At 36.4% G+C, this 26,713-nt stretch overlaps 1 protein-coding gene across 3 annotated transcripts in view; it reads left to right on the top strand.

Annotated features, from left to right (window-relative positions):
• The window catches only part of LAMA2 (laminin subunit alpha 2), a 592,018-nt gene that overhangs the window by 132,611 nt on the left and 432,694 nt on the right, over positions 1-26,713 (top strand). For all 3 annotated transcript variants that reach the window (XR_014803693.1, XM_084956512.1, XM_084956505.1), the window contains exons 2-3: positions 14,939-15,109; positions 22,105-22,217. Coding sequence is in view for 2 of the 3 variants with exons in the window: in XM_084956512.1 (XP_084812638.1) it covers positions 14,939-15,109; positions 22,105-22,217 (284 nt within the window). In the remaining variant the exon portion in view is untranslated. The remainder of the gene's footprint in view (positions 1-14,938; positions 15,110-22,104; positions 22,218-26,713) is intronic.

Genomic DNA, 26,713 nt, shown 5'->3' with positions numbered 1-26,713 from the left:
GGGGAACAGTGTTTTTCCTGGTGCCATTATATGCATTAAAGCTGACATGAGTCCCTTCTGATATTTTTGTTTTATAATTATTTAGCAATTAATTTATAGATTTATTGTATTTTTATACTTTGGATTGTTAACAGCAGACACAGACACAGAATTTTTTAATTTGTTTTCTATATCACAAACACCTCTACTGTGGGGTAATTGCCAATTCAAGGCTCTAAATTTAGTTTTTAGTGACTTAAAAGTATTTTACATTTCCTCTCCTTTGCCTTTTATACTTCTTATTTTGAGTTTTCAGTTAGACCTGCCAAAGAGACATCTAGTTTATAGACTTGCTTTTGGAAGCCAGGCAGAAGAGAGCAGATACTGAACATATGCTCTGCTGATATTGATGAAGTGAGGTTGGAAGAAGCTGGGAAACAGTCTCTTTCTCCCTAGCTGCCACCCCCTCGATGGGTATTTTGGGTACCCTTATGCTAGACCATTCTAAATAAGTGCCCCTGCTATAATAATTAGTTTTTTATCATATGATTTTGAAAACCTTTAGGATGATTCAGAATTGTTCTCCAAGCGGAACATGAGGGGAAAAAAAAAAAAAAAAAACCTAGTAAAACAAAGCAGTTTGTAGATTCTAATTTTAAATGAATGGTGGGTAATATTTCCATGCAACTTGAAGGGAATGGAAAATTTGTGACCAGGACAGTGTCCACCAGGTCCTCAACAAATGTTGGAAGTGGAGCAGTGGATACCTGTATTTTGAGGAGACAGATTTGAAGTTAGATAAATAATCTATTTAATTTAGCCCTAGAGATGGCATTTTGCTAAATTTGAATTATTTACTTACTTTTGGTTTCAAGGAGGCTTTGTTCATCAGATGTGTGTGGTCAACTTCTATTTACTTAGCAGATGGTAGAGTTGGTTTAAAAATATATAAATATGTTTGGAGGCGTTTGAGGAACTTTGAGTATAAATGCCTTACTTTGAGTCATTGTCACAGAGGTGTACTGTCATGTCCTTCCTGGTCTGTTAGTGTTCTTACTAGAAATCCGTGTCAGAATGGCAGACTTTTTCTTATGTATCCTGTTTTAGGTTATAATAATTTCATGATGTAATTCTGTCTTAAGAAGATCAATGATATCCTTTGTCAATAATTTAATAAAATCCTATAGTGCGTGGCTGCATCAAGTGACTAAAAATGGCGTTTGAGTTCATCATGGCCCCTTGTAGTCCTTAGTCAGAATATCTGTACATAGAGTGGATATTCTACATGTAAAACTTGCTTAAGACCCATTGGAGTATGTGTGTTTACACCTGGTTTATTTTGGTTTTAGTGATAATAAAAATACTTAAATTTTCATCTTCAAGTCTGTTTAGAATGAGCAAAGTAAAGAATTTAAAACAGGTACTCAATAGAACATGTACTACTTTTTCTGATTAAAAAAGAAGAAAGGAGACCAAAGCAACCCTTAAGCCTGTAAAAATATCCTTTTATTTGAGAAGTTTAAAAGGGAAGAACTAAGTAACAGTACAAGACAAATTTGAAAGGCCTGTTAGGACTAGAATATGTGCCTTCCTTTTTTTGTGGGTTTTTGTTTTGGGTCTTTTTTTTTTTTTTTTTTTTCCCCTTCTGAACTACTGGATTCAGCATTATTTTTTTCCAGCTTACACACATTGTTGTGTCTGGATGGCTATTAGTTCAAATTGGACTGATTTTCTAGTTCTATAAAACTCTTCATCTGCATCATGGATCAAGAGCATTAAGTTACTTCCTGCAGTGCACAGCTGGAAGTCATTCTCTTCGGCAACATTTTGTTTTGTCCCATTTTTGTTTTATACCAGTGTGTTCCTACACACCCACATAGCTCAGGATTTCAGACAAGTGTCTCTTTTCCTTCCCTGACACATCTTAGAACATTGTAAATTGGCAGCTTCTCTTTTGTCTTTCAAATGCTGAATGACTTGCAAACAGCTCTGTTTGCCTGCATGAAAAATTTTTTAAAATGCTCCATAGACCTAGAGACTGAAATGGAAAGTTAGAAACATTCAAACAGACAGTTTCCTCTTATTCTTTTGAGAGAAGAGCGACACTTGGCATGAGCAAGCCAGAGAAATACTAGGTACCAAGAGTAGGATGACAGAAGGGGAGAGAGAGGAAGAAATGTGTGTTGTATTGTAAAAACCTATGTGATTTTAAAAAAATTAGTTAAAAGTTGAATATATTGAAGAGAATTCATTGATCGGATGACTCTCTCATAGCAATTCTCCAAGTACTGTCTGTTATTAATTAATGATGGTCTTTGCAAGCTGGACTATAGACGTTAACTAGAAACATTGAGAAATTAAAATACATGTACTGATACATAAACACGTTTATCAATATATCTGAATGTTAATAAAAAAGTGCTATAATATGCTAGGCACAGGCAATGAAGACAGCCACTCTACAGTGTTCAATATTTAAAGTGATGAAAACAAGAAAATATATTTAGGAATTCTTTTGGGCAGACTACATTAGGAAGATTTTCTTTGAAGATATGAATTAGATCACTGTCATTTTAAAATGGTGATTTACCAAACTTCACACAGTTATAGGTAATCAAAACAAAGAACATGATGGAAACAAACAAACAAACAACAACAACCCAGAAGGAAACTTCTACCATGAAACAATTTTTAAAGTGACATTGTGGCCAGGTTTGAACATGAACATTTAATAAGCCTTAGGTCTTTGTGTCAAGAGTTGTGATTGTTGTCACTATTATTGTTCCTTCCCAATTCATCCTAAAGGTGTTTAAGTGAAGCAACTGTATATATCCATTCTGTCACTTTTAATAAAGTTGTTTTCTCTTGATCTTCCTTTGTATGCGCATGCGTGCATGTATGTCGGTGTTGGGGGGGATGTGTAGACGTAATGTTTTCAAACTCCTTCAGCTTCTTGATTGCAAGCAACAGAAATTACCAAAGCTGTTTAACTTAAGCATAAATGTATTTGATATAGATCATAGAACTTGCACAATTGTTGGAAAGGTTTGAAAACCAGGTTTAGGAGATTACAGACATCCAGGCCATTCCTGTGTTTCACTGCCTGAAAAGTCTAGACAGGGTCTCTTTGCAGACAAGGCTGTCACCACTTCTTCCCTTTGTACTGATGCTGTTATCTCTATCACTATCATGATCTTTCTTTATCTCCCCAGTTCCGTACTTCAAGTGCTCCAGAGTCAGAGCCCTAGGCCAAAGTCATGTGCACAAATTGCCCAAACTGGTAAAAGGAGGGGAAAAGAAAGATCTCCCAGACATCCATTTCCCTGGTAGGAAGTCAGGGTACTACATGTCCTCTGTACTAAATACAGTACCAATTACCCAGAAACAGACATGAAGGTGAGTGGAGGATAGCCAAGCAATGACAAAGATCTACTACGTTTCTAAAATGGCTTGGATTTCTTTGAATTATTTCACTGAGCTAGGGGACCAGAGTTCTATATTTCCTGTAAATCAAGGGTATGATTAGTTTAGCGGATTTTTTTTTTTTTTTGGCCAGATTTCTCTCTAGAATGATTGTATGAGTGCATGTATTTATTCTCATTCAATAAGTTTAAATTTGAGTGCTATTATATACTAGCTAGTGTTATCCTTGTCCTCAATAATGTTATAGAATAGAAATCCACTATAAAAGATATTATAATAAAATGTAAACTAAGTACTATGTAGACAGCAAGAAGGAAATAAATTCTGTGTTGCAAAGTCAGGAAACACTTTGATATTTGGCTATTTGAGATGGCTCAAATATATAGATATTTGAGTAGATAACCAGGTAAGCAGAAAAGGAAAGTGTTCTATGTAGAAGGCCAAGATCATGTCATGACAAAGAATTTTCAAAGCACTTGGTGTATTTGTAAACAGTAAGATGTCAGCATACTGAATGTGTAGGAAGGCATGAAAGGGGATGGAAAATGAGTGTAGAAAGGTAGTTAGGGGCCTGATTATAAATGTTCAGATTACCAAGAAGTGTAGCTGCTGCGTTACAGGCAACAGGCAGCTCACAGAGATTTTAAACAAGAAAGTACAAGGAGATCCTGCTGAGTAGCATTGAGAACTTTGTCTAGATACTCATGTGGCAACAGAACAAAGGGTGGGGGAAAAAAATGTAATTGTAATGTATACACGTAAGGATAACTTGATCCCCTTGCTGTACAGTGGGGAAATAAAAATAAATAAATAAATAAAAATAAATAATAAATAAATTTAGGTTAAACTTTAAAAAAAACAAGAAAGTGATGTGATCAGACTTAATTTTTAGGAAGATAATTTCCCCAAGAGTTTGGAAGATGAATGAAAGTAGAGTTATAACGGAGGAGATTGTAGGGTGCTGTTGCAGTAGGTGTGAGTTTGGATAGGATTCTTTTATATGAAAGTATAGATAGATAGATGATAGATAACATTAAGCTGGAGACAAACAAATTACTTGGAAGCAAATCTTAGAATGGTGAGAAGTAAGACAAATTTGTCCTCAAAGTACCTTTTAACATTTTCTGTTTTCTGTGGAATATCATTTCATTAATGCTGGTGGATGTTCATCTGTTTGATAAGAATGGCAGAGATGTGGGAGTTCCCGTTGTGGCGCAGTGGTTAATGAATCCGACTAGGAACCATGAGGTTGCAGGTTCTATCCCTGGTCTTGCTCAGTGGGTTGACGATCCGGCGTTGCCCTGAGCTGTGGTGTAGGTTGCAGATGCTGCTTGGATCCCGAGTTGCTGTGGCTCTGGCGTAGGCCGGTGGCTACAGCTCCAATTAGACCCCTGGCCTGGGAATCTCCATATGCCGCAAGAGCGCCCCAAGAAATGGCAAAAAGACAAAAAAAAAAAAAAAAAAAAAAGCCAATGGCAGAGATTTGGAGAAGAGAGATTGCTGTGAATCAATTATCATATTTTTGTAGATGGTCTTTATGAAGTCAGACAATAATGGAGATTAGCACTTGGAAGGGTTGGGTGCTTTGGATTTTTTAAAAAGTATGAGTGACAATGAGAGGAAGTAATTTGTAAATAGCATTTAAAAGCCAGATGGAGGCTATTTTTCCTCTCCCTGTGATTCTAGCAATTCACTGGGGAATCTTCAGGAAGTGTTACTGTCAGGGGAAATCAAGACCTCAGCTACAACAAGAAGGTTGAGGTTTCTTAAAATGTAAAAATTTGAAAATAAATTGTAGGACTTGTAAAACTATGATGGAAGTTGCCCTGTGAGCATGCATGCAGAGGGAAAAGGAGAACTAGACGATATAAAACTCAGGAATGATGTAGGAGGTGAAAAGGATTTTTCATTTAGAGCAGGAAGGGGAGTGAGCCTGGATCTTTAATGATAAAATTAATTCTAATTTATTTGGGATTACAGTAATCATATTTGAAAACCTCATTTGCCATTTAGGTTCTGGGAAATGTTTTTCTCATTTGTAAAATTCAGATTCGAAGTGGGCTTCTTTTGCCTGCTGGATAACAATCTTCTAGTTCATCACCTAGAGAAACACTGCTTAAATCCGAAGGAACTGAATTTTACCACACAGCAGATCACTTACTGATGCGCATTTCTGACTTGTAGTTCTTCAAAAGACAATACTTATGTATTAAATATGATGCTAAGTCAGATTTCTTTTGTGAAATAAAAGCTGGAAAAACTGGAAAGGAAAATAAAGTCACCTGCTGATTGCTGGCCAGCGGGTGTCTTGTATAGACTTTCAGCTGTTTTGCTAATCTTTGCTTTGTTTTGCTCGGTTCTTTTGATTCCGAACAAGATTGAAGACAGTTACCCTTTGTAGTATCCAACCAGCTTTTCCACATTTAAGAAATGTCATATTAAAATTTTATTGTCATTGGTATTAATAATTTATAAAAGCCAAAGAATGGCATAAATTGTATGTATTCCTATGTACATGTGTATATATACATATGGTTATATATACAGATAAACCCTTATGCCTATACATGTAATTTCTATTGATACTTTGCCAACCTTAAGACAAAGTTTGCCCATATAGAAAAGTTGTAAGAATCATACAATGAATACCCATTTACCTAACATCTGGATTCTAGAATTATAATCTCTTAAGAGTTCCTGCTGTGGTATAGAAGGTTAAGGATTGGCATTGCTGCAGCTGTAGTGTAGGTTGCAACTGCAGCTTGCAGCCAGGAACTTCCATATGCCAGGGGTGTGGCTGAAAGAAGAAAATAATTAAATAAAATTAGTATCTCTCTGTATTTACTTTATTATACTTCTTTCCAGCTATACATAAGTATCCGTCCCTCTGCTGTTTTGATCTCCTGTAAACTTTTTGCCTAAGCACTGCACCATGAATATCATAAACTACAATATTGGTCTACTTTCTTTGTTCAGGTAAAATTTACACACAGTGAAATGCACAAGTAACAGTGATTCACTGTAGCATTCAGTGAGTTTTAACAAACATATACACTTACACAATACAAACATATCAGGAATATTACTGTCACCCCAGAGATTTCCTTTATGCCTCTTCCCAGCCAGTACCCCTAATCATTTTTTATTCTGTTTCATTTTCACAATTGTTTATGTTTCCCCTCTTCTAAACAGTCATATAAATGAATAACAAAGTTTGCACTCTTGTATAAAGCTTCTTTTACTTGGCACAGTACTTTTGGGATTCATCACGTTGTATCATGTATCAGTAGTTTGTTTCATTTTAATGCTGAATAGCATTCTGTTGTATGAATATACCACAGTTTCTGTATCAATTCTCCCATTAATGGGAACCTCAGTTGTTTCTGTGTTTGGCTATAATGATAAAAACTTCTGTGGACATTATTGTATAGGCCTTTTCATGGACATATACTGTGATATCTCTTGGATTTTCTTAAGAGTGGGATTTTGGGGTCATGAGGAAGGTCTAGGTTTAAATTTATTTAAAATTCCTATTTTCTAAAGCAGTTGTTCTAATTTACACGCATAACAGCAATGGAGCAGAGTTCCAGTTGTACCCTAAAACTTTTAAATATTTGGTGGCGTTAGTCTTTTTTTAGTAATGTGCCACTTAATGTAAAACGCAAGAACCTTACAAATGTATGGGTCCATTTACTGTGTTCCCTCTACCATTTCTTGTTCTAATTGTTGTCTGTATTACATCAACATACATTGTAACACACTCCCCGCCCACCCAGCAACATAATTTTTTAAAAGCATTATATATGTATTTAAAGAATTTGGGGTAAGAGGTCTATCAGATTATGTTAAAGTTTGCTTACATTTGATTCTGTCATCTTCATTTTTTTATTGATCTCTTGTAATGATTTTAAAAATTCCAGATATTGTATTTTTCAGTTGTAGAATTTATATTTGATATTTTTGGTAGTTTCAATTTCTCTTCTGAGATTTCCTGTTCATTTTCTATTGTAGGCATTTGTGTGTGTCTTTGATCACAGTTGTGAAAGCTAATTAAAAATATTTGTGTATTAATTCTAATATCTGATTGATATCAGTCTTGGTTTGAATTCACAGCTTTTCTATTAAGTATGGGTACCGTTTTATTGTTTCCTTGTATGTCTATTTTTTTTTTAAATTGAATTGTAGGTGTTGTGAACAATCTACTGTAGAAAACTCAGAGTTCTGTTATGTTTTTCTGAAGAGCAGTTATCCTTTATTTTTGTGTTATATTGGTTAACTTATCTGGACTTAAACTCCGATGTCTTAGCTTTCCTGTGGAATGCAGCAACTGTGATCCCTATTTTGGTGTTTTAGTCTCGTCTGGGTTATTCTCAGTCTGCCTAGGACGTATCAACATCTGATATTAGTGAGAGGTTTGGAAAGAGTTTATACACGTGTTTTGAGGGTCCCTTTCTGTGGTTTTCTTTTTTGTAGTATTTCTTCCTCACTTCATAGCAGTTGTGATTGTTCTTAGTTGTTTTCTGATTCTTAAAGATAGTAAGGTTATATCTATATAAAAAAGGACAGTGACATGTGGGTTTCTATTTGAGTTTTAGCCACTATGTAGGATGCTATCTGAGACACAGCCAGTATCTTCCATCTTCTAAGCATCACATCTCTCCTAATTTACATGTTTTTGGTTGTTCTTCAATGTCTTTAAGTATTTGAGATTTAAAAACTGTATTCTGTTTATCACTCATGACTCTTATCTGTGAGTAGTTTGATTTAATAAGAACTACTCCACAAATACTAAAAGTAGAACCTCCATATGCAGGTTTTAAAGATATTTCTGCCTTTTGAAACCAAAATGTTAGATTTTAAAGCAGATCATCAAAATCATGCAAAATTGTATGAATATATCACAGTATTTGAGAAAGCAAATAGAATCTAAGAAGAATCAAATAAAAAAAGTGAAAATTTGGTGAATTTCTAAATGTTTTCCATATTGTAGCAAAATTTGTTTTTCACATGATGTAAACTTAGTCTTTTCCTAGACTATTTACTAATGTTTATACTAACGGAATATATTCTTCTCTATATAGTATATAAATTCTAGTCTCTAATTAAGTATATAGTATACAGAGAATAAATATTATTATTTTTTAGACTTTATTCTTTAAGCCACAAATGCAACTAAATTTACTTAGTCTAGATAATATTCAGAAAAAATCAGTCCTAATTATATGGGTATGACTGGCTTTTGTGTCATTAGCATTACATAAAGAGGGCTGTAAGTCAATACTCTATAAAGGTTCACCATCCATTTGTAGTTCATTAACACAATGTTTACATAATCTTAACCAAGCGGCCCATATTAAATATAGCAGTAAATATTGCTCTGTTGCTTTTGAATGGGAATAAATAGATACAGTCTAATACATTTAACTTGCTATGAAAATGGGCTGCAATCTATAATACAGCCTCTGAAGATTCAATAAAAGCTCAGATATTGATTGACTCTTCAAATTGGTTGTTAGCAACTAATTGGGGACCTTCTCTGACCAATACATTTTACTGATTTTTTAAAATAACAAAATAGCTAATAAAATTTCAAAAGGCAACTGTTTCCTGATCACAGAGGAAGGCAATTAAATTATGGAGATGTGATCTGGTGTTGCCGTGAACTGTAGTGTAGGTCGCAGACACGTCTCGGATTTGACATTACTGTGGCTGTGGTGTAGGCCAGCAGCTACAGCTCTGATTTGACCCCTGGCCTGGGAACCTCCATATGCCATGGATGCAGCCCTAAAAAGCAAAAAAAAAAAAAAAAAAGTAAATTATGAAAAGGTTAATTTTGAGTATATGATTACTAAGTGTAGCAGAAACAAATCAATGGAAAGAACTGAAAGATAATAAATGTAAATTTTATTAACATGTTTAGTTTATGATTGGAAAATTCTATGAAATAACAAAGGGTTGTGACTGAGTAAGCTATTTCTTTTATTAAATATGTAAATTGAGCTCTGCTGAGGACAAGGTTATAGCTTTTCTTCATGCCCTAATGAGAATTAGCCTTATGAGTTAAAGAGCCAAATTCAAATCTTAATGATCTTACTAATTCATAATTCTGTGCATATTGTTTGTCTTCTTTGAGCTGCATTTTCATTTGTAAAATAGGGCTAATAAAATTTACACAGTGGGCTTACTGAGGGATTAAATCATTATTTAATGAATATGAAATAGCTTCTGAATCAATGTTATTTCCACATCTGTATTCCTTTTATAGCCACGTCATTTTGCTCACATTTTCTTCATTTAATTCTGTGGGGAATTTGGGATGTAACCTAGTTCTCTACTTTGGAATGTACATTATACAAGAGAATAATTTTCATCAGCCATCTCCCCCTTTTAGCTCCCTCCCGTGATTCCTCAGATCTAAGAAAGTTCAGGCCGAACCAATTCCAGTTAGGTCCCACAGGGCTGGACCAAAGCAGGGCTTGTGAAGTCTTACCAATATCCACAAAACAGAACCTAAAGTCAGGGTCAAGGTAAAGACTAGTCAGAGGTTAGAGAGACAAAGACCACAGAGTAAAACTGACAGTGTTCTGGGGCAGTTTAGAGACATTGGCTCCCGGCTGAGATGGCTTTTGTTTAAGTAAGATGGATTGGTTTGAAGAGGCTAGAAAGGGTTTAACGTCATCCTGTCCAGTAACAAGGTGTTTGCTCTCTTTTTTTCTTTTAAATTTTATTAGAGTTGACTTACAGTGTTGTATTAGTTTCAGGTATACAGCAAAGAGAATCAGTTATATATGTACATACATCCATTTTTTTTCGAATATAGTGTTATTACAACTATTGAGTAAATGTCCCTGTCCTATTGGTCCTTGTTAGTTGTCTGTTCTATATACAATAGTGTGTATGTGTTAATCCCATCCTCTCAATTTATCCGTCCCCCCAACCATTTCCCCGTTGGTAACCATATATTTGATTTTGTAATCTTTGCATTTATTTCTGTTTTATAAACAAGTTCTTTTGTATAATTTTTATTAGATTCCACATATAAGGGATATTACATGATATTTGTCTTTCTCTTCCTGACTTGACTTAGTATGATAATCTCTACTTGCATCCATGTTGCTGCAAATGGCATTATTTTGTTCTTTTTTATGGCTGAGTAGTATTCCATTGTATATATGTACCACATCTTCTTAATCCCTTCATCTGTTGATGGACATTTAGGTTGTTTCCATGACTTAGCTATTATAAGTAGTGTTTCAGTGAACATTGGGGTGCGTGTATCTTTTCAAATTATGGTTTTCTCTGGATATACGCTCAGGAGTGGGATTGCTGGATCTTAAGGTAGTTCTATATTTACTTTTCCGAGGAGCCTCCGTACTGTTTTCCATAGTACCAATTTACAAACCCACCAGTGGTGTAAAAGGGTTCCCTCTTTTCCAAACACTCTCCTGCCTTTTTTGGTTTGTAGAATTTTGATAATGGTTGTTCTGATTGGTGTGAAGTGATGCCTTATTGCAGTTTTGATTTGCATTTCTCTAATAATTAGCGATGTTGAGCATATTTTCATGTGCTTCCTGTCCATCTGTCTGTATTTTTTTGAGAAATGTCTATTTATATCTTCTGCCCATTTTAGATTGGGTTGTTTGGGCTTGTTTGTTTGCTATGAAGCTGCATCAGGGGAACAGAATAGCAATCACAGAGATAAACCCATGCGCCTATGGTCAACTAATCTATGACAAAGAAGGTGAAAATATACAATGGAGAAAAGATAGTCTCTTCAATAAGTGGTGCTGGGAAAACTAGAAGCTACATGTAAAAGAATGAAATTAGAACATTCTCTAACACCATATGTAAAAATAAACTCAAAGTGGAATAAAGACCTAAACATAAGGCCAGATACTATAGAACTCCTAGAGGAAAACATAGGCAGAACATTCTTTCACATAAATTGCAGCAATATCTTTTTTGATTCACCTCCTAGAGTAATGGAAACAAAAACAGAAATAAACAAAGGAGACCTAATTACACTTAAAAGCTTTTGCACAGCAAAGGAAACCATAAAAAAAACAACAACATCCCAAAACCTAAAAGACAAACCAGAGAATGGGAAGAAGTCTTTGCAAGTGAAGTCACCAACAAGGGATTCACCTCCCAAATATACAAACATATCATGCAGCTTTTTGCCCTCTTCAGAAAAGGATTTTCAGCCTATCTCTTCTTTCTTACTACCTAGTTTTTATACTATAAATTATGATTTTTTTTTTTGTCTTTTTGCTGTTTCTTGGGCTGCTCCCGCGGCATATGGAGGTTCCCAGGCTAGGGGTCTAATCGGAGCTGTAGCCTCCGACCTATGCCAGAGCCACAGCAACGTGGGATCCGAGCTGCGTCTGCCACCTACACCACAGCTCACGGCAACGCCGGATCCTTAACCCACTGAGCAAGGGCAGGGACCGAACCCGCAACCTCATGGGTCCTAGTCAAATTCGTTAACCACTGCGCCACGACAGGAACTCCTATAAATAATGATTTTAAAGACTTGAGAAAAAAACCCACTAAAACGTATTACTAACAATGACAAATAGACAATGATTTTGTTGATATATATGTATAATTATGTATGCTCTGTGTATCAACTATATGTATCTAAACTATATCTATATCCATATACATAGCTATATATACAATCACATAATCTGATGGATTAGAACAGTTACAAATTCAGTCCTCTGTCAGTCACTCAGCATCCACATAAGCTTTCAGAATAAAGTCTATATTCATATGCTCTTTCCTCTTCCTGGTATGTTTGCTTTTTTCTTTTTCATTTTCTATGTTAAATACATTTCTATTTCTCCTCCAAAATTCAGCTCAAGATCACTTCCCACAATAAGCCCTTCATAATAGTATTTTCATTCCCAAATCTTTTATGGTATCTAGCATAGTATGTACTCAACATGTATTTGATGAAATAACAATTGTACAGCTAAATGCAAAATAGTGATGAATGACAGAGAGAAAGATATAGACAGACCTTACTTAATCATGTATCACTTAACAATTTTAAGACTAAAATGTCCAAATATATAGATAACGATATGGGGATGATCAAATTATTTTAAAATGTGTAACCTGGAGTTCCTGTCGTGGTGCAGTGGTTAACGAATCCGACTAGGAACCATGAGGTTGCGGGTTCGATCCCTGGCCTTGCTCAGTGGGTTAAGGATCCGGCGTTGCCGTGAGCTGTGGTATAAGTTGCAGACGCGGCTCAGAACCCGCTGTGGTTCTGGTGCAGGCCGGTACCTACGGCTCTGATTAGACCCCTAGCCTGGGAATCTCCATATGCTGTGGGAGCGACCCTAGAGAAAGGCAAGAAAAATAAAATAAAATAAAATAAAATAAAATAAAATAAAATATGTAACCTGGCAAATTTCACAAAACTGAAATACTTTCCAATAAGACTTACATACACAGGTAAAAAGGAAAAAGAAAAAATAACAACTTTTGTTAAAGTACTTAAACCTCTTATAAAACACTCTACATTTACTTATGAAACAAATAACAGTTTTATGAATGGCTAATATTTTTGACCAGTAATCATATTAGCTGACCTCATATCACGTTGACAGAATGTCACATTGAATGAAGGTCAGAGCGTGGATGAGGGGTGAGATGAATTTAAGAGAAAGAAAGAATGAGATAGTGACTTCAGTTAAGTAAAATGTTAAGTTCTGAACTCATGGAAAATAAGAAAAATTGGAAATCTCTGTAACTATTCCTTGGAGAAAAGAGCTACTGTGGTGGTGGGGTGCTGGTTTGGGACAGCAGAATCAGAGGGATTTTAGAGACTGGTGAGTGTGGGGAGCGGGGGAAGAGAGAGGATTGTTTGGAGGCAGCTTTTTGGGAGGCCCTGAGCATGACTGAGGGGAGAACTGAAGTACTGCCTGGTCTTATGCATTCAGTTACCCCTTTAACATTTTTTTAAAGCAATTTCAGTAGAGATTCAATGTATTGAAAATTATTTTTTATTTGTACTATTGCTTCTTTTAAAGAAATGCAAGTCTAAGGTTAATCAGGCTAAGGGCCACCGATTAGCACTAGATTTATGTAGGTTTCATAGGACATTTGTAGAAGCATGCAGTGCAGTAATTAAGAGCATAGACTCTGGAGTCAGATTGCTTGGGCTCAAGTCACAGCTCTGTGATGCGGTAGCTACAATCATGGGCAAGTTACTGAACATCTTAAGAAAATAGGAGTAATAGTAGTTTGTAGTGAATATAGGTGTCATGCATAGTGAATTAGTCCATGCAAATAAAGAGTGTCTGAATAGTCCCTGACAAAATAGTGTCTGACATGTTATAAACGTTCAATAATGCTGGATATTATTATTGTTGTTATTTTTGAGATGATGCAAAGGAACATTTATAAGGCCAATATTTACAGTTCATTAATTTTTACAAATATATTGACTGCTTAATCTGTACCCAGCATGTCCTATGTTTTGACGATAAGGCAGAAATCACTTATAAACTTAAAACTCTATGAATCTTCAATAAATATCAGGACAAGATAGCCAGTAAAGGACTTTGTGTCAAAGATTGAATTGATGTGAACCTACATGATGTATATAGAACAGAGACTACCTAGCCAATTAGCATGTTCCTTAATAAATTGAGTCAAATGATCTATAATCTCAAATGCACTTTCTCCAGTATGAGTTTTTCAGTTAAAAGTGACTTCTGATAAGTGATTTTGCTATATTGTCATTGAAAAGAGGTCAGTGAAGTACAAATACCAGACATATATGAAACAGAATTGACAGTTATAGAAAGTAAAGAGCTTGAGTTTGTTTCTTCTATGAGATGCAAGGCCTCCCCCACCCTCCCCTGAAATGGACTTCTGAGATTGTATATAAGCAAACCAAACAGTTCTATTTTATCTTAAAAGTAGTTTCTGGCATACGATCATGAACTACTATGATTACTTGTTTCTGGTAAGATACTGCTGTATAATACAGCAGTAAATAATGGTTTTTGAAAATCGTTCATGATTTTCTATTTCCTCCAGTCTGGCTATAAAGGAGTTACAAAAACCATTTCAGCTAAATGCTTATTGGAGCATTAAAATGACCATGAAAAACATGGATACATACTTGTGCAAAATCCTTTCATATTATTATCATTTACTACTAGATATAAAATAGCTGAAATGCAGGATGGAAGATCCAGTAAGACTCGTGCCAATAACATGAGCAGAAAATTTTTTAAAAATGTCTTAGAGATAGGACCTTCTAATTAAGTATTAGAAGTTAAAAATTAAAAAGCTAGCTTTAGAGTATGTATTTAACCCAAAAATTAAAACAAAAAGGAAATACTCATTTGATAATGCAGGCTATTTATGTGGTGTACTTTGTTAAGTGAGATATTTATCATTGATAACTTCATTTTCATTTAATCTAATGCTCTGGAAAACATCCTATCTTTCTTTCATTTTAAAATGCAGCAGAATCATCCCACACACATCTTCATTTGTCCCTCTTTTTCAGGTTTGTTCCCTGCTGTTTTAAATCTTGCTTCCAATGCTCTCATCACCACAAACGCAACATGTGGAGAAAAAGGACCCGAAATGTATTGCAAGTTGGTGGAACACGTCCCTGGGCAGCCTGTGAGGAACCCTCAATGTCGAATCTGCAATCAAAATAGCAGCAATCCATACCGTATGTATTTTCATGTCAATTTGTATGGCCCTAAGTAGGATCTATAATTGAGAGGTGTTGAGGCCAAAGTACCTTAAAGTCAAAGGGTTTGTACTCGCCGACACTTCTAGAAGCTTTCTTCCACCATGAGCTTTGCAGCCCCTCTCTGTCATTTGACGAACATTATTGGCATTTCTTATGTGTAGTGGGTATGGTGCTTGAGGAGGGTTTTCTAGTTGAAGACGTGTGTCAGTCATTAAGTTCACTAGCTGCAGAAGAATGTCTGAGGATGTGGTTATTAATTCAGGCTGTAGTCATTCAGTGGCCACTTAGGTGCCAGGTATTGTGCTGGGGGTCCAGCAGGAATGAGACGTGGTCCCTTGCTCCAAATGAGAGAAATAGCAAAAAGCAGATTGTTGCTACATAGGGTGGTAGGTACCAAGAAAGCATGAACATAGGGGCATCAGGGAGAAAGAAGAGGGTCACAAATTTAGTCCTGGTGCAGAGGAAGGCTTACCAGAAGTGAGATCCAAGGACAAATAGGAACTGAGCAGATAAAGAGGATACAGGGAGAAGAAAAGAAGGAATGCCAGGAAGGAGGATCAGAATAAGACAGAAAATGTTACTTGCTTTGGAAAGTCTAAGTAGTTAGGAATGGCTGCAACTGAAATGTCAGAAGGCAGAGGGTAGGGATGGTTCTTAAACACACAAGAAGGATGTTTAAATGAGAGGTGTCTGGGAGTTCCCATTGTGGCTCAGTGGACATGAACCTGACTAGCATCCATGAGGATGCAGGTTCGATCCCTGACCTCACTTAGTGGGTTAGGATCTAGCATTGCTGTGAGCTGTGGTGCAGGTCACAGATGTGGCTCAGATCTGGCGTTGCTGTGGCTGTGGTGCAGGCAGCAGCTACAGCTCCGATTTGACCCCTAGCCTGGCAACCTCCATATGCCACTGGGGCAGCCCATAAAAGACAAAAAATAAAATAAAAATAAAAAAAAGGAGAGATATCATACCAAGCCCTCCTGGGTGGCCTCTAGGAGCAACACTGATAACTCAGACTCATTTATGTATTTACTCAGCAAGCATTTGAACACTGGCTACTAGCAGTCCATTGTATTGGAGCAGAATGTTCAATCACCCGATTTAAAGGACTCTGAGAAGAAAACAGAAAATTAAATCAAATGCTAAGGGAACATCTAGAAATTCCTGGGAAAAAAACAGTCCACATGTTGAGAAAATAAGGGTGAGTAAGATAAAATAGGGGGAAGGTATTATATTAAAAAATCATGCATAGATCTTGAAGGTATGAAACAGTAAAATATAATCAGAGAACTCTAAGTAATTAGGTTTAATGAGTAAATAATTTATATGGAGAAGGGGAGAATGATATGAGATAATTCTAGAGATGGAAGTTGATTTATATCTATACATTGGGAAATCATCAAATATTGGGGAGATTAATAAAGTGAATACATGATGTCAATGAGGTGAGTTATAAAAGAGATAACATTTCACAATTATTTTAAAATTTTCATAGTTTTTCTTCTTTTGTTTAAAGTTGCACTGCTTATAAAACAAAGTTTTCTCTCACAACATACATTTTTTAACCTCGAAAGAAAGTTAGGAGGCACTGTTGATTCTCTAGCTTGTTAAAGGAAAGAATGCATAGTCCTTCCCTATATACAATTTAGAGATGCCAAAAATATTAATGTTTAGAAAACTGGGATTTTTGTGAATAAAATTGCTGGCCTTGCAGATCACGAAATGTTAAAAAAAAGTGTTAAGAAACCAAAGATGGCAAGTGTCAGAAACCTTCCTTGCCTTTTAAATAACTGGTTTTTTTTCCCCCAGTGGTGTAGATTGTTATGAATGTGAGTGGAGAATATTGGAACATGCCTTGTCTGTTTGCTATTCTTCTATAGATTGATAAGGGCAAAAGTTCCAGGTCAGAGCCCTGGGGAAATATTAAAGCAAGAAAATTTAAAGAGTAAAGGCCAGAAAACAAATTGATCAATGGACTACGAACTTGGCTAGGGCAGAAGCAGCAGCCTAATGGGGGAAATTGCCCTTGGTGCAAGTATTGGTGGCCTTGATGATTTCGTAAAAAATATATGGTTCAGCAGGTTAAGAACCCAGTGTAGTGTCCATAAGAATGGTGGTTTGATCCTTGGCCTCACTCAGTGGGTTAAGGATCCAGTGTTGCCACAAGCTGTGGTGTAGGTCACAGATGTGGCTCAGATCCAGCGTTGCTGTGGCTGTGCTGTAGGCTGGCAGCTGCAGCTCTACAACCCCCTGCCTAGGAACTTCCATATGCCACTGGTGCGGCCATAAAAATTAAAATGTGAGAAAGGCTGGAGGCATGGAATGATTGGAAGGGAATGATTGGGGGTGGTTGGGAGTGTGTAATGTGTGTTTAGGATGGGCTAGGCAGAGAGAGATTATGTAAAATCACGTATATGTGTGTTTGTGTGTGTGTGTGTACATATTTATGTGTATATATGTATGATTATATGTATGAATATAAATATAGTTTCTGTCTATAAGTAATTTTTTTTTTTTTCTTTTTAGGGCTGTACCTGCAGCATTTGGAAATTCCCAGGCTAGGAGTCAAATCAGAGCTCTAGCTGGCAGCCTACAACACAGCCACTTCAGTGTGGGATCCAAGCTGCGTCTGCAACCTACACCACAGTTCACAGAAACACCAGGTCCATAACCCAGAGTGAGAGGGCCAGGGATCCAACCTGCATCCTCCTGGATACTAGCTGGGTTTGTTACCACTAAGCCACAAGTACAATGTTAGGTAAATTTAGACTTGGATATAGAAGACAATTAAATAATCAAAACAATAAATTCAAGGCTATACCTTAGGGTGCATGTTATCAGTGAAGTGGAATTTTTAAGAAGGGAAACATCAATGGGAACTGAGGTAGCAAAAGAAAATTCCAAGGGGGTGATCAGGCGTAGATGGGCTCCAAAGTACGAATTACCTGAGATAAGAGGGAAAAGCGTTCTAGGAAAGGAGAGAAAGAAGAAAATGTGGATGGAGAGACAGGATGGAAGGAAAGTGCAAAGATTTATGGTGGGAAGATGGATGAGCTGTATTCACCAAATTAAGTCCAAGAGCCATTGTCACTCCCCACTTCAGAGCTGCATATTCAGGTCTCTTGGGTCTCAAAAGAAGACATCTATATTTAGGCAATCTCACCCTATATTTGCACATTGAGACAAAAAAAGTGAATAGGTTATTTTAGTAAAGCAAGACACATGAGTTATGTTTTGTATTTCCCATTTTATTTACTTGTGGTAAGTTTTTAAGATTTGCTTTTGTAAATCCTAGATTGACTCTGTGTGAGTAATGTAGTTTTAAATCAGCAGCTTCATTACGTTTCCAAATCCTATTTTAGAACTAGAAATTCAGAAAGAATAATATTCCATAAGAATAAAAAAAATCTAGCAATAATCCACATGGATATATTTTAGTAAAAGGTGGAGCAACAGATAATAAAATTCCACAGATTCAGTGAACAGCTGGAATAAATCTGGAAAGGTCTGTCCATAATTATCATACGAAGAAAAGGAAACTTGAATTTCCTGACCATTAATAGATTGTGATTTCCAATTAAAATAGCAGTTTGAAAGGTTTACTTCTTCAGTGATTTCCGTGCCAATTTTCAGATGCAGTTAGCCTTTGAATTGACTTGACTGCTATCCCTGTTGACGACGTTGTAAGTTTCTGTCTCTTTTTAAATAAGGGAAATGTGCCAACAATTAATCAGTATTTGCAAATTAATTATGATTAAACTTTCATAATGGGGATTATGGTTAATTGTTGAGTCATCTCCCAGTCTTCCTCTTCATGACTAATTCTCATATCAATTTGACCTGAGGTGGCAGATAGCAAAATTTCCAATTAGATAGCTCCTCTCCCAATTACCTATGAACCACAAGTGTGATTTGGAAATGTGGTTGTGTGTAAGTTTTTCTGTCACATATTGAACCCACGGTCTGTAAAGAAGATTGAGGAGGCTGTTTAAAGAATGTTTGCTGTGATATTTATTTTTCTTCAGAAGCCATGCCGGTAATATTTCATTTATGATTCTGATTCCCAATGCACCAATTTCAGCACCCACTCGTACCACCGAGGGCATTTATTTGATATTTAGTTATGCTTCTGGTATTTGTTGTTATTATAAAGGCCTAACAATTTCCTTAGCTTCGGTAGAACAAGTTAACTAGTGCTAGTTATTAAATTTATTCAGCAATTTTACTTTTCATCAATGAGATAAGATGCCTCATCTCAGTGGACTACTAATGTGATAAGACTTGGTACAAACAAAGATCATCCAGCTGTTCAGTTCAATTAAATAATTTACCAATAAAAATAACTTTTGTTCTGTCCTGTATACTCATGTTACCATAAGTAACTCAAATATATAAGCTTTTATGTTTTCAGTTAAGCAGATTATAGCAGCTTACTTTATTAAGAAATTAATATGTAATAAAAATGTTCACAATTTGAAATGGTAAATGTAATGAATTTTCAATTTTTATAAATTTTTTTGAAGATTATTTTATTCTCTGACTCCTATTGCATCAAGGACTTCTTTTTGCTTAGTTTTTATTTTTATTTTATTTTATTTTATTTTATTTTATTTTATTTATTTTATTTTATTTTATTTTATTTTTTTGTCTTTTTGCCATTTCCTGGGCCGCTCCCGTGGCATGTGGAGGTTCCCAGGCTAGGGGTCGAATCGGAGCTGTAGCTGCCGGCCTATACCACAGCCACAGCAACATGGGATCCAAGCCGTGTCTGCGACCCACACCACAGCTCACGGCAACACCGGATCCTTAACCCACTGAGCAAGGCCAGGGATTGAACCCGCAACCTCATGGTTCCTAGTCGGATTCGTTAACCACTGTGCCACAATGAGACCTCTGGTTTTTATTTTTTAAATTTTTATTAAATGTAACTTGTATCCAATAAAGATCCAGAACCCTGCACATTTTGAATAGATGTATAATTACATATATATACATAATAATAGTTAGAATATTAATAGTTGCAATGTTCCTATGGTAACCCTCTGAGTGGAGACTTCCCATCTAAGATACTCATCCAAGGTATTTTTACTGGTCCATGGCAAAATGAGAAAATGAGAATATAAATTCCAAATTGTTTATGAAAATAAAATGAATGCCTTTTAAAGAATTGTGGTTTTTAAAACTTTTATTGTTTTTAAATATCTCCCATTTTATGAAACAATAGTGATGATATATTAAATGGTAGCAAGAATAGACTGGATGCTCCTGTTACTTGGAGAAATAAAGGGCTAGAACTCCTATATCAAATCTACAAATCTTTCTCACACACACTTTTTTACTTTTTATGAAAGTTAAGAATCTGGGAACCAATCTGTTCCCACAGAAGAGTTTTATTGTCCTTACTTCAGGAGGGACAAAGTTTAAGTGACTTACTCATGGTCAATTACCAATAGTGGACCCAGGTTGTCCAGTTCCTTGGACTCCAGCATCTCATGGTGCAAATCATATGCTCTTTCATTACTCTTCTCGTTAAAACATCAGCTCGACTACTGCCTTATGCACACAAATGGAAAGACCAAGATTGTTCCTCATAGTGGTATGGCTTGTTCATTATTTGAAATATTCCTTCAATTTACAAAAAAGGGTATTAGAACCATTAGGACATTCACTTGAAACATCTTCCCAATGAATTAATGTTACAAAAGTTCTCACAACTGACACTCCACAGCATCCTTAACCTGTAATGAACAGGAGAGTAGCAGGGAACAAGCCTCCACTTTGTTTACATTTCTGTGGGCAAATAGGCTGACTTCCAAGTGAGATGATAGCAAGTTAAGAACTACTGCAGCCCTGGGAATAGAAATAGGAACATCTCCCATAGCCTCCACTCCTGCCGTCCTCACCTAGGCATGACCTGGGCCAGATTAGAGGAAGAACAGAATTTCTGTTCCTTGGGAAATGAGAAGCACAGGTTGCAGATAAGAACCAGTGACCATGGAGCAAAAAGAGAGAGTGTTTTGGTTGTTGTGAGAGGTAATGGTTGTTGTGAGATGCTTAGAACTAAGTTGGAGAAGATGAGGAATCCATGAGTTTTGAGGATTGTAAGAAGGAAGGAACTGTAAGAAAGGATTGTGGGGGGAGGTGACAGTAATTGTCCACACCCCCTCTTTTCTGTCTCTAATCTGCCTTTTAATTTCACAATAGGTCCTGTTCCCTACTCTCTGGAGCAAAGGCAAGGGGAGAGCCCTGTTTTGTTGGTAGGATGGAGTTTCACGTGCCATCCTCTCTTTACTTGCCATTATTGTCCAGACATCTCCACTGAGTTAATGATTATGGGGATGGGCAAATGCTGGATGGGAGATTTGGAATATCTGTCATTATATTTCTAAATAGTAGTTTAAGTAGAAAGTCGACAAGTTCAAGAACGGACTGCAAAAAACCTCATAGGATGGATTTGACAGCATTTTATATTAAAACCAGATACATACTGAATTGCCCAAGTCTTAGTAATAATGAATGTGTCAGAAGAGCGAATCTTCAAGTACCTTTCAACCACAATTGAAGATTTTATGTTTCTATTCAAAAAGTTGATGGCATACTAGAGCTGCCTCAAACAGTAGGGTTTTTGCTTCTTTGAATGACTGACATATCAATTAGATTTCAATATTATTTCTTCACACTTAATTTCTGTAGTTATCTTTAAAGTTGCCAATTTTAGTTGATAACCAGAGTGCTGAATAGCTTCTTCTCTTTTAGTCTAAGTATCTAACCATTTCACACTGTCTTGCAGAATGCTGTGAGAAAGTCAACGTTAAACAAATTCTGTTACGATATGGATTGCTCTCTTTACATTAATGTTTGGCATTCACATGGTGATGGTTTTAAGTTAGTTTTACTTTTTACTTTTAAAAAAAAGTCAAAATTCTTCATATGATCTTTTCTCCTTTCACATGCTGCTGCTGATTCAATAGAGAGACACCCGATTACAAATGCTATTGATGGAAAAAACACTTGGTGGCAGAGTCCCAGTATTAAGAATGGAATCGAATACCATTATGTGACAATTACACTGGATTTGCAGCAGGTATAGTGCCTCTTTTTATTTATTTATTTATTATCATTTTCCACTTTGAAATTGTATCTCGGATTGGCTATTTGTGTAGTTAGCAGTTTGGGATTGAAAGTGTACTCTTTCTTATTGCCTTCCATTATTTTCTTGATACAGTGAACAAAGGAACCCATGCATTTAGTATTTTGTTATTTTAAAATATTTGACATTTATTTTCTAAAGCACAACTAAAATGAATTCACATGAAGGGTTTAGAACTGAATTAGGAGCTGACTCTGGTTCATCTAATGAGAGTTAATGATAAAAATATTGATCAATGAAATTTTATGTAAAGACATATAATAGTGCCATTTTTAACTTTTAAAATAGGACAGTGCTGCCAGTCTGTTCATTGTGTGTGTACTAAACGGGTCTTGGATAACAAGGCCCTTGAGTAAAATGCCTCTCATTACTGGGAGTTGAGCAAGCTGTGACAGTTGATTATTAAATTAAACTTGGGCCACTAAATGAGGTACCAGGCCTTGCAGTTGTATAAAATTGATGTTGGAGGTTGTTAGTTTGTGTTCCATAGGCCTAGATGCCTTCTACACTTAATTTCTTTCTTCTCTTTGTTTGCAATATTCAGGTCAGGTTGATGTTATTAATCAAGAATCATCATCATCCCGAATTATTTAGGTTTGCAAATAGGATAGAATCCAGAAAAATGTTCATGTATTTTATTGTTATTCTGCATAGAAAAGTTTATTTAATTGACTGAAGGCTAAGACCAGAAATATTGAACTTAGGTGACTTCTTTATCTCAGTCTCTTCCCCTCTCACTCTCTAGAATAAACATAGAAAAGACTCCCAGCCACTGCTCCCTGGCCCAGTAGAGATGGAACAGCAAAGGAGTCTGGGGTTAGAGAAGAGGGAATAGTTAAAATAGTTAATGATGGATACTGTATGCTGTAGAGGTCGTGTTTCCAAGAGTGATCAGAGTGGAGGAAAGCACCAGCCAGTGGAGGTTAGTCAAATTCACAGGAGGTGAGGGAATAGCTAAAATTAAATGACGGATACTGTATGCTGTAGAGGTCGTGTTTCCAAGGGTGATCAGAGTGGAGGAAAGCACCAGCCAGTGGAGGTTAGTCAAATTCACAGGAGGCCAGATAGGCACCAGGCATTTCCCTAATGGATGCTGATTGTCATTATCAGTGGGAGTATGATCTACCCTAGGCAGGCTCTGGCACAGATTCTGCAGTTGCAAAGAATTGGTTGGGGGTCTAACAATAGATACTCTTTCTACCCATTTGGAACTCCTCAGGACCTGAGAAACAGGGTAGGAGCAGGGACTCAGTGCTATAGCTAAATTGCTGACTGGCATGGATTTATTTCTACCTGTACTAGCAACTGAATGGCAGCCTTGTATTAATAGTATTTCTCAGGAAGTCTTGGAGCACAATAAGGGATGTGTGGGCAAACTACTAAGTTGATCAATTATGCTTTAGGTCAATGAAGTCTTGTGTATGAATTCCCTGAAAATTTTAGCCTCAAAATAGACTTCATCCCTTTCACGATAGAGACAAATTGGTCCTTTGTCAGTCACAGCAGTTATCACCCTTCATGTGGTCATTGCAAGTAGGCCTTCTCAATCAGGAGTAAGTCTGCTGTCTATTGCCTTGGTCATTTCCTGGGGTGGGGGATCAAAAAATAGTGATGGTTAATTGCTCTGCTTTACTGTTCATCTATTTGTTTAGATCACACATGGAGCAAGAGACTCAGTTGTTACTATAATTTGTACAAATCGCTTATATACTCTTTGAGCCTAACCACCATAGTATTTATAGGCAGACCCCACTTTATTGTGCTTTGCTTTATTGTGCTTTGAAGATATTGTGTTTTTGCAAATTGAAGGTTTGTGGCAACAAGTCTGTTGGCACAATTTTTTCCAACTGCATTTGCTCACTTCATGTCTCTGTCACATTTTCATAATTCTCCAAACTTTTTCATTATTGTTGTATTTGTTATGGTGACCTGTGATTGTGAGATTTGGTGTTACTCTATCATACTTATTTTGTGGTCCACAAACCAGGCCCATATAAGGAGGTGAACTTAGTAACTATTGCATGTGTTTTGATTGCTCACCAACTGGTCATGCCCTCATTTCTTCCTTTCCTTGGGCCTTCCTATTCCCTGAGGCACACACACAACATTGAAATTACTAAGCCTACAATTACTAACTCTACAGTAGCCTCTAAGTGTTCAATTGAAAGGAGGAATTACACATCTCTCAATCTAAATAAAAAGCTAGAAATAATTAAGCTTAGTGAGGAAGGCATGTCAAAAGCAGAGAGAGGCCAACAGCTAGGTCTCTTGTACCAGTTAGTCAAGTTGTGAATGCAAAGGAAAAGTTCTTGAAGGAAACTAAAAGTGCCAGTCCAGTGAACACACAAATGAAGAGAAATCAGAATAGCATTATTGCTGACATGGTAAAAGTTTCAGTGATCTGGATAGAAGTTCAAACCAGACCCTTCTCATTAGGCAGTACCTTATTAGTGGCCCTAAGTCTTTTCAAGTCTACAAAGGCTGAGAGAGGTAAAGAAGCTACAGAAGAAAAGGTTGAAGCCAGCAGAGATTGGTTCATGAGGTTTAAGGAAAGAGGTTATCTTCATAACATGAAAGAGCCAGGTGAAGCAGCAAGTGCTGGTGTAGAAGCTACAGCATATTATCCAGAAGATCTACTTAAGATCATTCACCAAACAACAGATTTCCAGTAGATGAAACGCTCTATTGGAAGATACCTTGTAGGACTTACATAGTTAGGGGAGTCATTGCCTGGCTTCAGATCTTCAAAAGACAGGCTGACTCTCTTGAGCTAAGGACTTGAGGCAGCTGGTGACATTAAGTTGAAGCAAATGCCCATTTATCATTCCAAAAATCCTAATGCCTTTAAGAATTAATGCTAAATCTTCCTGTGATTTATAAATGGAACAACAAAGCTAGGGTGACAGTACATCTGTTTACAACATGGTTTACTAAATATTTTAAGCCCACTGTTGAGAACTCTCACTCAGAATAAAAGAACAATTCCTTTCAAAATATTACTGGTCATTGAAAATGCACCTGGTTGGTTACCCAGGAGCTCGGGTGGAGATGTACAAGGAGACTTGTGTTGTTTTAATGCCTGCTAGCACAACATCCATTCTACAGCCTGTAGATTAAGGAGTAATTTCACATTTTAATTGCTATTATTTAAGAAGTGCACTTTTTAATGCTACAGTTAACTTTGATAATGATTCTTCTGATGGACCTGGGCAAAATTAAATTGAAAACCTTCTGGAAAGGATTCACCATTCTGCATGTCATTAAGAACATTCTAGATTCATGGGAAGAGGTCAAAATATAAATGTTAACCGGAGTTTGAAAGAAGTTAATTCCAACTCTCATGGATGACTTGTAGGGATTCAAGATTTCATTGGAGGAAGTTAATACAGATGAGGTAGAAATAGCAAGAGAAATAGAATGAGAAGTGGAGCTTGAAATTGTGACTAAATTGATGCAATTTCATGATTAACAGATGGGGAGTTGCTTCTTATGGATGAGCAAGGAAAGTGGTTTCTTGAGATGTCACTCCTCATGACAATGCTGTAAAGATTATTGAAATGACAACAAAGTCTTTAGAATAATTACATAAACTTAGTGGATAAAACAGCTGCAAGATTTGAAAGCACTGACCCTAGTTTTGAAAGACATTCTACTGTGGGTAAAGTGCTGCTGAACAGCATTGCATGCTACAGAGAACTTGTTTGTGGGAGGAAGAGTAAATCAATGCAGCAAACGTCATTGTTTACCTATTTTTAAAAACTGCCACAGCCACCCAAAACTTCAGCAACCACCACTCTGATCAGTCAGCAGCCATCAATTTTGAGGCAAGACCTTCTACCAGTAAAAAGGGTATGACTCACTGAAGGCTCAAATGATGTTTAGCATTTTTTAGCTATAAAGTATTTTAAAAAGTAAGGTATGTACATTTGTTAGGTACAATGTTATTTCGTACTTAATAGTCTACAGTATAATATAAACATAACTTTTATATGCAATGGGAAAACAAAGAATTCATGTGACTTACTTTAATTGTGATATTCATTTTATTGTAATGGTCTGGAATTGAATCTGCAATATCTTAAGGTATGTATGCCTGTACTTGTTACCTAACAACAGAATTTTTCCCATTTAATTTACAACTGGATTATACAATCACAAGTTTTTATTAAATCATTTTTATTCAGGAGTTCCCATCGTGGCGCAGTGGTTATTGAATCTGACTAAGAACCATGAGGTTTCGGGTTCGATCCCTGGCCTTGCTCAGTGGGTTAAAGATCCGGCGTTGCCATGAGCTGTGGTGTAGGTCGCAGACGTGGCTCGGATCCCGCATTACAGCTCCGATTCGACCCCTAGCTTGGGAACCTCCATGTGCCGCGGGAAGCAGCCCTAGAAAAGGCAAAAAGACAAAAAAAAAAAAAAAAAAATCATTT

This window comes from Sus scrofa, chromosome 1, assembly GCF_054392235.1.
Source record: "Sus scrofa isolate SSC_HxYL_T2T_F1_AM1 chromosome 1, Sscrofa_HxYL_maternal_Yorkshire_Landrace_v2.0, whole genome shotgun sequence".
NCBI classification, from domain to species: Eukaryota; Metazoa; Chordata; class Mammalia; order Artiodactyla; family Suidae; genus Sus; species Sus scrofa.
The sequence above is the reverse complement of the archived record's forward strand: the minus strand, read 5'-3'. Positions and strand labels throughout refer to the sequence as shown.